This window comes from Leopardus geoffroyi, chromosome A2 (genome assembly GCF_018350155.1).
Source record: "Leopardus geoffroyi isolate Oge1 chromosome A2, O.geoffroyi_Oge1_pat1.0, whole genome shotgun sequence".
Taxonomy (NCBI): Eukaryota; Metazoa; Chordata; class Mammalia; order Carnivora; family Felidae; genus Leopardus; species Leopardus geoffroyi.
The window spans coordinates 166,973,227-166,985,544 of record NC_059331.1 but is presented as its reverse complement, the minus strand read 5'-3'; the positions used below and the strand labels follow the sequence as shown (position 1 = coordinate 166,985,544).

Genomic DNA, 12,318 nt, shown 5'->3' with positions numbered 1-12,318 from the left:
TGAGTTCGAGCCCCACGTCCGGCTCTGTGCCGACAGCTCAGAGCCTGGAGCTGCTTCAGATTCTGTGTCTCCCTCTCTCTCTGCCGCTCCCCTGCTCACACTTGGTCTCTCTCGATCTCACTCAAAAATAGATACTTAAAACAAAAAAAGGCCCTATTACCATGAGTAGAAAGTAATAACCAAGACAACTTGGTGCTCAATTTTCCACATTTTCTATCATGTCCTTAATAATAAAACTCCTAATTTTGACTGGACACGCTGTCACCTAACAAAACACCATATTCACCAGTCTCCCTTGCTGTGAGTTACAGCCACGTGCCTAAGGCATAACTCAAGACACATTCATGAAGTGTCGTAGGAGAACTCAGGAATGTATCTTCAAAGGGCGAGCAGGGTCCCTGTTCAGTCTTCCTGCAATCAATCCACTTTTTGGATGTAGACTGTGGTAAAAACAGCAGCCCTTGGGGCGCCTGGGTGGCGCAGTCGGTTAAGCGTCCGACTTCGGCCAGGTCACGATCTCACGGTCCGTGAGTTCGAGCCCCGCATCGGGCTCTGGGCTGATGGCTCAGAGCCTGGAGCCTGTTTCCGATTCTGCATCTCCCTCTCTCTCGGCCCCTCCCCCGTTCATGCTCTGTCTCTCTCTGTCCCAAAAATAAATAAACGTTGAAAAAAAAAAAATTTAAAAAAAAAAAAACAGCAGCCCTAGAACATACCATGGAAGTCTAGAAGTCTGGGTACCTGATTACCCACTGAGGTCTACACCAGATCTGAAACACCTTGTGGAATTTTTTGACATTAGTGAAAAATAAACCTCTTAATATTTGCTGAGTATTCTCTTCTGCAGGTAAGCCTAAGGCCATTAGGTCACCATTATTAAAGTGTTTTCTTCTGGGGAGCCTGGGTGGCTTAGTCGGGTAAGCATCTGACTTTGGCTCAAGTCATGATCTCATGGTTTGTGAGTTTGAGCCCCACATCAGCTCTGTGCTGACAGCTTGGAGCCTGGAGCCTGCTTCAGATCCTCTGTCCTCCTCTCTCTCTGCCCCTCCCCTACTCATGGTCGCTCACACTCTCTCTCTCTGAAAAATAAAACATTCGGAGCGCCTGGGTGGTTCAGTCAGTTGAGCATCCGACTTCGGCTCAGGTCATGATCTCGCAGTTTGTGAGTTTGAACCCCGCATCGGGCTCTGTGCTGACAGCTCAGAGCCTGGAGCCTGCTTTCAATTCTGTGTCTCCCTCTCTCTGACCCTTCCCCGCTCATGCTCTGTCTCTCTCTGTCTCTCAAAGATGAATAAACGTTAAAAAAAAAAATTAAAATAAACATTTTAAAAAATGCTTTCTTCCAATACATTTACAATTTGACATGTGTATATCTATGGGTATAAGTGTATGTTTGGCTATTTTTTTTTTCAACGTTTATTTATTTTTTGGGGGACAGAGAGAGACAGAGCATGAACGGGGGAGGGGCAGAGAGAGAGGGAGACACAGAATCGGAAACAGGCTCCAGGCTCCGAGCCATCAGCCCAGAGCCTGACGCGGGGCTCGAACTCACGGACCGCGAGATCGTGACCTGGCTGAAGTCGGACGCTTAACCGACTGCGCCACCCAGGCGCCCCTGTTTGGCTATTTTTTACACTGAAATATTTAGTCAATCTGAGATCCATATTGGTATAAGGTGTAAGGGAAGAATCTAACTTTTCTTAAGCCTTTAAGTATGTCTGAGATACTCTGTCATATTAATACACACATTAGGAGTTCATTTCCTTTACGAAAATGCTCCTCCAAAGACATCTCTCTCTTCAGAAGATACTTGAAAATGGAAGGCAAGATTACCGTTTTTTAAAAAACAACCGTTTTTTAAGATTGTAATGGACACAATTCAGCAATTACAGTCTGAAATATCTAGATCTACGAGTACAAAAGGCACTTCTGGAAGGCCCCAGGCAATGGTAACACCCGTTATCCTTTGACTGCTTTCAACAACAGTACTTCGTATCTCCAGAGAGCATCTGAAGATTAAAATCCACAAAAGCTTTTCTCATTCTAAAATATGCCACAAACACAATATATTATCAATGACTGAAAAGACTATTACCTAAAATACTGAAAGAATAAATTATAGACAAAAATCAATTAAATTAATTTTCCGAATTCAAAATACCACCAACTAACAAATAGGACATGAGCTAATGGGTGTCCCTCTAAACGATTCAGCACTCGGAATGCTTTCTGCAGCCCCCTATCTGCCCTTCCTCTTCTCTCCTCTCGTGGCGTCTTAAAGAGTTCTTTCCCGGACGTGTTTAGCCTGAACACCCCTCCCTGGTCTGACCGAGGCTGGCTCCAAGCTCTCCACCAGGCACTGTGGTGGACACGACCCACGGACATCTCTGGTTTCCCTGGACCCTGGTGCGGTGGCTCGTTACTGCCAGAACAGAGCAGTCCTAAGTAGGGGAACCATCTCTAATTTAACATCTCTTTTAGCTTTGTCTTGGTTCCTTGTCCTGGTTCCTTTTACAAGTGCAGAATGTGAGTACAGAGTTCATCACACTACTCTTCTATCTTTTCTCTAAGTTTCAAATTATTTCAAATAGCAAGAGACAAAAGGAAAAATCACATTTAGCGTGTTAGAGAGGAGAAAAGAGTATGTATCGGAAAGTGTCCACAGCATGCACGTTCATATACTCTATCACAGCGCTGTGTCAGGGAAAAGAAAGGGTAAATAAAACGTTTTATATATTGAGTTTCTAAAGCACTGGCATAAGACCTAAAGTAAATGACCTAAGCCAGGGAAATATCACTTTTCGTGATCTTTTGGGAAAAGGAGGGGAAGAGTATTAAGGAAAATAACTAAGGAAAAAAAGCATTAATAAGGAAAAAAAGTTTCAAAACCAACAGGTCCTAAGGCTACAGAATGATTTTGTGGCTTACGTGCTTGGCCCACAGGACAAGTTCTAAGGTTGGAACACAGAAGCTATGAAACCCAATGCCTTATGCCACCTCTATTCACCCAAATGACATCCATTTTTCAGACTACTCCATAGGTTACTTCTTCCATAAAGCCTCAACGCCTACCCACCCACTTTCCCAAATGGCTCCAAAACACCCTCAGCAACCAGAGGGCCCGTCCGTCTGTGAGCTTGTGAAGCAGGGGTCTGAGCCTCTGCTGGGAAGCTTCACTTCTGTGTTTACATCACACATATGTTTACATCTGCCCACATTCCTTCCCTCCCCCGTATTAAGCTACACGTTGAGCACAGGGACCAAGCTTCCCAACCATCCTTGTTTCTTCAGCACCTGAGACAGCACCTAAACACGGGGGACCCAGAAGTGTTCTTTTCATAATGGTTCTGACTAACGAACGTTAACTAATTTAAAATGATTACAGCACCCCTTTCAAAGCACTAACACATACATCACATTTTTTAAAGATCTCTACCCACGCCCCCCTCAAACATTTAAAATATTCTAACACCTAAAGGGCAAACAGCTAAATGGAAAGAAATCACAGCTCACCAGAACTCACCACCCAAAAGACTTGAGAAAGGTCAGGCTTTTTACTACACTCATCGTTCAAAGAAGAGATGCATCTATCAACTTTTCACGAATGCCAAAAAGATGGCTCATTTTAAATCTGGAAGGAAAAAAAAACCACCAAAATTTTGGGCTCTTTTTAAAAGACGAGCAAATACCTCTTCCGGTTCAGGAGCAACCTGGCGGTCAGTGATCTCACATAATTCATCTTCAGCAACACAGTCTTCCTGCTCTTGGAGCCCGTGCTGCCCACAAGCCTGCAAGTATTCTCCATCCTGACAGCCGTTAGAGAGAAAGTAAGTTTTTCTCATATAGCTTTGGGTTTTTACAAGCACTTTTCATCTTCAGCACTCATGCTTAATTATTTTGGCAGAGTTTACTACAGCTATTGCCTGACTAAGCAGAGAGCACCCAGCACAAACACAGAATGCGCCCTCCCCTGTGTTCATGAGGACAGAGTGCAGTATACTAGCCCGGTCGCTGAGCTTAGGGACATAGCTCTGCTTCAAATCCAAGCGCCCTGATAATTAGCGCTACTTAAAATGAGCACGAAAGAAAAGTCCTCTTAAAAACAACGTGCATATGCTCACACAGCGCAGCTCAGCAGCAGTAAGGGGGCTGAAATCATGCAAAACTTGAACCATTTTTACGGCAACAGAAAGCAACAAAAGTGTGAACCATTCATGGGGCGCCTGGGTGGCGCAGTCGGTTAAGCGTCCGACTTCAGCCAGGTCACGATCTCGCGGTCCGTGAGTTCGAGCCCCGCGTCAGGCTCTGGGCTGATGGCTCAGAGCCTGGAGCCTGTTTCCGATTCTGTGTCTCCCTCTCTCTCTGCCCCTCCCCCGTTCATGCTCTGTCTCTCTCTGTCCCAAAAATAAATAAACGTTGAAAAAAAAAAGTGTGAACCATTCAACTCAACACAAGAGCTTTATCAGCAATCACATTAGAACTTGTTTCTCCATCAGTCCATCCCTTGAATTAAACGGGTGACTCCAGCTTTGTAGGAAATGGAAGGGGCATGTCAGCAGGCAGGCGTCCCTTGAAGGGCATATGGAGGGAAGCAGACAAGCTGGCTAAAGACAATTCGAGAGAAAGAAGGGTTCCTGCAGACATCACCAAGTAACAAGGACATCTGATCCTACGCAGAGAGCTGAACTTCCCAGTGTGCCTGGTCACTGGCTGAAATGCACAGTGGGTGGTTCCAAGACAAACAACCAAGAGCGAGCACGGACAGAACCCGAACACACTCCTGTGGAGTAGACAAGAGCCGCACCTAGAACGCCCAAAGAAAGTAGCTGTATTCAAGATGAGACGCCATCTTAGATCCCACAAATGTCTCTGAGACTATCTGAAACACTGCGTCTTACTCTCCAGAAGAAACTGTTCGCATCCTATCAAAAACAGAAACTGGCACCACCCTCAGGTCACTGACTGCACAACTGTCGGGTTTCAAATACGGCCAGACGATGGTACTGAAAATTTTCAGCTAACATACAATGGAGAAGAGCCTATCTCACTGGATTCGCACCAAGAAACAACAACCTGCTACCCTTCCCATATACTATCAATCTGAAATTGTTTTTACAGAACAGTGTTTTCAGAAATCTCAATCTACGTTCATTTTAAAGGCTCTAAATGGATTGTGCTTAAAAGTATAAATCACCCAACAATTTTCTAATATTCTGTTAAATAATAAGCGATATAAACCTTTTCTTAATACAAGAGTACACGTTTTTAAATCAAATCCCAATTCACTCTCAAGATCAGCACTGGCGAAAACTCATAATACCTAAGGAACGTCTTGCTCTAGCTCTGTCTCAGAAATAAACATTAAAAAAATAAAAATTAAAAAAATAAAAATAAAAAAAGGGGGCGCCTGGGTCGCTCAGTCGGTTGAGCGTCCGACTTCAGCTCGGGTCATGATCTCACGGTCCGTGAGTTCGAGCCCCACGTCGGGCTCTGTGCTGACAGCTCAGAGCCTGGAGCTGCTTCAGATTCTGTGTCTCCCTCTCTCTCTCTGCCCCTCCCCCACTCATGCTCTGTCTCTCTCTGTCTCAGAAATAAGTAAACATTTAAAAAACAAAACAAAACAAAACCTAAGGAACGTCTTACTATTGGGTATAACAGGAAAGAAAACCAGGATCGTTCTACCAACTTTTAAATGTGGACCTCAAGTTTCTTCATAAGTAAAAGTGTCCCTCCCAACTGTAAAATTCTGTGGCTTTGCGATTCCACTCCCAGTTAGTCCTTCCGTGTGATTTTAAGAGTGAGCCCAAAAAGACCATATGTGCTCATGGTCTGCATGTCACAGAGTTCGAGTCTAGCTTGAGAAAACAAGTTAACAAATCCTAACCAGGACACAGGCCACTGCGAAATAAACCCTTTCATCAACTAAAATGCTACTGGGACACACAGGTAGGCAATCTACTCCTGCATTAGTTCATCTAATCATGAATAATGAATTCACTGCGCACCACCAAAGGCCTGGGAAGCCAGGGAGCGGCCCCCTCCGCGGCAGAGTGGGAGCAGAGCAGGAGCAGCGCGCCCTGGTTCAAGGCCATCTAGGTCCTCGGTCCAAAGCAAAGGTAATGCCAGACTCCACCACAATGACAACTATGCAGAAACCAGCGATTTTAAAGAAACAGGGAAGAGAGAGAAAAGAATGGCCAAGGCTCTAAAGCTAGATGTCCCGAGGAGAGCTGACACTACCTCGCCTCACCGTCAAGGCGTACGGATCCCTGTGAAAATGTTAGGACACTTTCAGAAACTCTAAGCAAAACTGTTCGTGATTCTTTTGGTTTGAATCTTGAGTTGCCACATTGTTTTTCTTCTTGAGACCAGACTGGTAGGTCACAAGACGTTGGATAACTAAGCTGGAGTTTATACAACCAGGGGCCTAAATGCAGGTCTAGTTTGACAATGCAACACAAGAGAGGGAAAGTCCTCACTTGTGAGAATTCTCTTTACGACAAATTCTGCCAGAAGGCCACAGTGAGAAAGCTCTCCTACGCGGCCAGGCACAGCTGTGCTGTCGAGCACTTTCCACACTGATCTGTTCTGCCAAGTTCTAAGTTCACAGAAGGCAGGGGCCATGCCTCATGTCTCATATTCTAGCAAAATGTGTGCCCCCAGTGCCCGGACATCAGTGGAGATTTGCTGAGCTGTTGAATTTACAAGGGAAAAGGACTCACATATGATTACCCAATCATCTTATCTTACCGACAAACAGTAGAAATAATAAAATGCTCTAACCAAGCGAATAACCGGCTACATTTTTAAAAGATCTTGGCTTAATCTTTAAGAAACACTTTAAATGTATAGTACCCCAACTTCAGACAGTCCACAAACACACCGGTAAGCCAGACAGCACCTGTCCGCACAGTGAAGACCTCTTACTAAGCCAAACCATTACCGTTATCAAAAGAACAAGCACCCATGATGCCTTTTACATGCTTTGATTTACCAAAACTACAAACATGTTCCCATTAAGAGAAAGCATTCAAAAAGAATCAGATCTTAATAATAACTACTGAGATATATAAACACAATCATGATTAGGACTAAATACCCTAAGGTTCCACATAAACAATCCTTTTCAAAATTACTCGCGTTTATATGTACGTATGACCAATGACCAAGATTCTGATTTTGAAATTTTTTTCTCAAAAGCAAGCTTCCGCTGAATAAGAACATGACGAGAATAAGGCAACGCCGTTACCCCCAACTGTGCACGTCTCCACTGGGTCCTGCCCGGCAGCCCAGGTGACATGGCCTCTCAGTGGAATTTCAGTATCACGAAAGCCTTAAGATTCTACCGATGACTATCGCGTCCTTCCCACATAGATTTTCATTAAGCGTTAGTTTTAAAAACAAGTATCTCTTAAGGATGAATCACTGAGACAGATGAGCGAGCAATCTTTCTCAAGAGTACCTTTTCTTTCTTGACAGTTCAACTTTTTAAAAAGCTACTTATCAAAATCATCTTCCTGAAATAGAAATCAGCACAATCTTTGCTTCCTGATTACAGATAACAAATTACGTGTGACATTTCCAAAACTAACCTCCAATCTCTTTATTCATGTTTAGACAGTTCTCAGTTACAAAAAAGGATGAATGAACAGGACATCAATCACTCTGGAATATTAGCACCTTAAAGATGTCTTTAGCAGGTCAATAATCTTTTCACCTTGGAAGGACTTTATCAGATCTTGTCTAAAGCCTGGATAAAAGCTCTGCATTAAGTACTTCCAACAATTGACAGTGTATCTCCACCACACAAAGCTGTTTTCTTCCTTAAGGTGCAATCCTCAAGGTCACGATTCTGTGCAGCCTTCCAGAATGACAAAGGGGCATTACCTCCAGCCAAACAAGCTGTCAACACAAACTTTGTCATAGCTCAGATAAAGAAACTGGCAGACAGTGATAATAAGGTCTAATTTCCCTCCCTCCCGAGGGAGGGAAATAGATTTCAAATCAGTCTAGAAACCCATGCCTAGGCAGCCAGGTCATCTTCGGCCACACAAAGGAAAAAGACTCACTGTGAATTCATCTAAGGGCTCATTGATCTCGATGTCTAACACTTCGTCACTGTACAGCTGCCCCTCCTCCGGCTCCTCCACATATTCCATGTGGCCTTCCGTCAGCTCAGCGCCGTGGCCTTCGTAGCGTCCTTCCTCTGGGTACTCGTGAGCGTACAGTTCAGATCCCCCGGATTTGTGATAAACAAGTTCGTCCTCTCCTTGTTCATACTCAGACTCCTGTTCTCCGGACTGGTCATTAGTGTTGTCAGACAGTTCAAATGATGTGACCATGCCAGATGTGGTGTTTAGACTAATTGTGACACCCTGAGAACTAAAGAGAACAAAAACAGAAAGAAAGGTGCCCAATCAGAGTAAAGCTCAAAATCAAGTTGCTCCATAAACGAACTGTTACAAAGACTTCAAGCACGACTGGTGAGAAGTTGTCCCGGTGACGGGCAGATGCACATTCCTCCAATCACGACTGGAAACAGAGCTCAGTGCGCCATACTGAGCCTGTGCCACGATCCCCTAACGCGTAAGGCATCCGGACTATCATCAGACGCACGTTTTTTGCCCAAAAGAATCAGATCAAGCAGATGGGGACACGAGTCTGGCTGGCAAAACTCTAGCACTGAAAACAGACGACATTTTATTCTAACTTCCAGGGTAAAAAGGATGCTCACTGTTTTCCAGGATTCCAAAGTAAAAGTGGCAGTATTACTCTAGAAACAGAAAAATCACACACACACACACACACACACACACACACACACACACACACACACAAAACAAGGAGAAGGAAATAAACCACAAGAGCCTTACCGATAGAGAACAAACTGAGGGTTTGAGAGAGGGCTGGGTGGGAGATGGGCTAGATCGGTGACAGGTACTCAGGGAGGGAATTGTGCTGAGCACTGGATGTCATATGGAAGTGATGAATTACTGAATTCTACTCCTGAAGCCAATACCCCACTGTATGCTAACTAAAATTTTAAAAAATAAAAATTTTAAAATAAAAGGTACACAAGGTGGAGAGAAAGAAAGGAAGGAAGGAAGGAAGGAAGGAAGGAAGGAAGGAAGGAAGGAAGGAGAAAGAAAGGAGAAAGAAAGGAGAAAGGAAGAAAGAAAGAAGAAAGAAAGAAAGAAAGAAAGAAAGAAAGAAAGAAAGAAAGAAGAAAGAAAGAAAAAAGAAAGAAAGAAAAAATCACAGATGGAATTTTAAGAACAATTTTTTCTTTTTCTATTACGTAAATTATAAATTATTTAAAAAATCAAAATATTAAAAATGTGTGTGAAAATACACGTCAATGTTCAATAAATAAAATCTGTACTAGTCACAATTAAAAAAACAATCAGTTTGTAATATTGGGAAAATAACAAAGATGGTTTTTAAACTGCAAAAAAAAAAAAAAAAAAAAAAAAAATCAGGGTGGCGGGATAGCTTGGTCAGTTAAGCGATAAAGCACCAGGTCACGTCGGGTTCTGTTCTGAGCGTGGAGCCTGCTTGCGATTCTCTCTCCCCACTCTCCCTCTGCCCCTCCCTCACTTGCGCACTCTCTCTCTCAAAAAAATAAAATAAAATTGCAAACAAATGACACTCAACGTATTAAATCACAGTACGCAAAAAGTAAGCGCCAAAACACTTAGGGGGCAAGATGTGCAGATAAAGCCGAGTGTACACACGTTGATGATGTCGCACAACAGACCTGGGAAACTTAAGTGGTGGAATAAACTAACTGAAAACTGCACTGCTATCCACAAACAACCACTTCATGTTAGAAAACCAGTTACAGATCTGTAGTTCGATAATCAGTGGCATGTATCTGTTAACGACATTCATGACAGAGAGATCTCTCGAAGCTTTCCCAATATAGGTCTTCTCATAAAACTGAAAACCCTGCTCCGCCACCAGAGAATACTACACGCCGCTCCCCGCTCTTCTAACAGAGCTTTACTGCGTCAACAACAGAGAGACGTCCATGCTTGCTGGGGCTGGATATTCACGTCCCCCCAAAACTCATCTGCTGAATCCTCACCCCCCAGTGTGATGGTGCCTGGAGGTGGGGCCTTGGGGAGGTGATCAGGTCAGAAGGATGGAGCCCCCCCCTTCCCCCGACAGGGGTGAGTGCTGTTACAGAGGGGACCCCAAGAGCTCCCTCACCCTCCGCCAAGCGAGGACACAGAGAGAAGATGCCATCTGGGAACCAGAAACTAGAAACTGACCGTGCTGGTGCCTTAACCTTGGAGTTCCCAGACCCCAGAACCGCGAGAAAGAAATTTTTCTGTTGTTTATCAACTACCGAGTTCATAGCATGTTGTTAATGTAGTCAAAACCGACTAAAGTAACTATACTCACTAGAACAATTACACTCACATAGTCAAGTTACAGTCTGAAGTACAGTCCAAAGGAATTTTCAAAATGGCAATTCTTAGTCAACAGATCACACATAAGTAAAAATGGTCTAACAAAGAAACAAAAGCAGCAACATCAAACCACAAGCGACAATACCGAGTGTGTGAGGCCACTGCCCCGGCCAATAAAAGAACTCAGTACACACCTTTCCCCAGCTCTCATAATCTGCGCTCAACGAAATTACACAGGTCATCAAATACAAGACCAAAAACCTACTTACAGAAATATACGGCTTCCACATAAATGTTGTATTAATATCCCGTGTAAAATAAAATTGTGTTCAATGATACAGTATCACACTGTCAATCATATCCCATTATAATTATAAATTACAGTTACTAGCAATTTAGTTCCAGAAAAATTTTAATGAGCTAATATGGAATACCTGAAATTTTCTTCATCTTCATTATCACTCTGTAAAAGATCATCATTCAGCTCTTCATCTGACAAATCCGACTGATTCTAATTAAAACAAAAAATCTAATTAATGCATGCCACTTCCATAAAAAGACTGGTTACAAATGTGCAAAATTACATTGGCTGGATTATTTCTCACCCTGTTATTAGAACACGTGCCATTCAGTAAATTACCTCATTCGGACAGAACCAGTGGAGAAAGTCCACACATGGGACACCCGCCTCCCCAGACACATTTCAAGTGCAGAGTCAGGTGAGTGCAGAAACAACAAGGCTGGGCCGCCTGGCAGGGCTCGGTCAGTTAAGCATCCGGCTCGGGCCCAGGTCATGATCTCTTGCTCCGTGAGTTCGAGCCCCGTATCAGGCTCTCTGCTGTCATCACAGAGCCCGCTTCGGGTCCTCTGTCCCACCCTGCCCCTTTCTCTCTCTCAAAAATAATAAAATTTTTGTTTTAAGAAACAACAAGCCTAATGATCACATTTATTCTAAATCTAACCAAAAAAGGAAAAGGGGAGACTCTTTTGGTAGTATCCTATGAATATTTTTCCCTGTATCCGTAATACTTGACTAAATTCGACTTCACTCCTATGTGGAACTTAAGAAACAAAACAAACAGGGGCGCCTGGGTGGCACAGTCGGTTAAGCGTCTGACTCTTGATCGCAGCTCCGGTCATGATCTCAAGTTTCGTGAGTTCGAGCCCCGCATCAGGCTCTGCGTTGATGGTGTGGAGCCTACACTTGGAATTCTGTCTCTCCTTCTCTCTACACTACCCCTCTCACTCTCAAAATAAAAACTTTTTAAAAACTTAAAAAAGAAAGAAAGAAGAAGAAAAAGAAACACACCAAACAAAGGGAAAAAATAAGAGAGACAAGAAACAGACCCTTCACTACAGTGAACACAGTGATGGTCGGGGGTGGGGGGCTGGGGGCTGGGGAAACAGGTGGTGGGGACTAAGCAGTGCACTTTGAGAAGCACCAGCGGACGTGTGGAAGCGCGAATCAGCATACAGTACACGGGAACCTGACACAACGCTGTGTATTAACTAACGGAAGTTAAAATAAAAACTTAAAAGAAGACTTGACTAAATCTAACACTGTTAGTATCCAAAATCTGAAGGTTTTTGTTTAAACAAAAACGAGGTGGAATTTCAGAGATAAGCAGATTTTAGACAACTGGATCACCGAATTGAAATGGTAAGGAAATAAAACTGGTCCGTCCAATAGCGGTGACACGTGAAAACAGACATGCCTGGCTCAGGTCCTGCCCCTGCTCCTGACAGGCCTGCGCACTCACCACGCCCATAGGTGGAGGCAGCCTAGTGACTGCACACTCCAGGTTTTGCCTTAAATACACACCAGTATCTTACACTTCGGCGGGAAGGGGGAGGAAGTGTCCCTTCACACCTCCCTATTCAAATTACTTTCATGGCATATACAAAT

General features: G+C 43.7%; 1 protein-coding gene across 10 annotated transcripts in view; it reads right to left on the bottom strand.

The window, feature by feature from the left end:
- RBM33 (RNA binding motif protein 33) overlaps positions 1-12,318 on the bottom strand; it is a 141,087-nt gene that overhangs the window by 89,204 nt on the left and 39,565 nt on the right. For 6 of the 10 annotated variants that reach the window (XM_045496284.1, XM_045496285.1, XM_045496290.1 and 3 more), the window contains exons 4-5: positions 10,847-10,923; positions 8,067-8,379 (exon numbers count right to left, since the gene is read on the bottom strand). In XM_045496284.1, the coding sequence (XP_045352240.1) occupies positions 8,067-8,379; positions 10,847-10,923 (390 nt within the window). Of the gene's footprint in view, positions 1-3,686; positions 4,105-8,066; positions 8,380-10,846; positions 10,924-12,318 lie in introns of those variants that run through there. The other 4 variants (XM_045496288.1, XM_045496289.1, XM_045496294.1 and 1 more) reach the window with 3 other exon arrangements.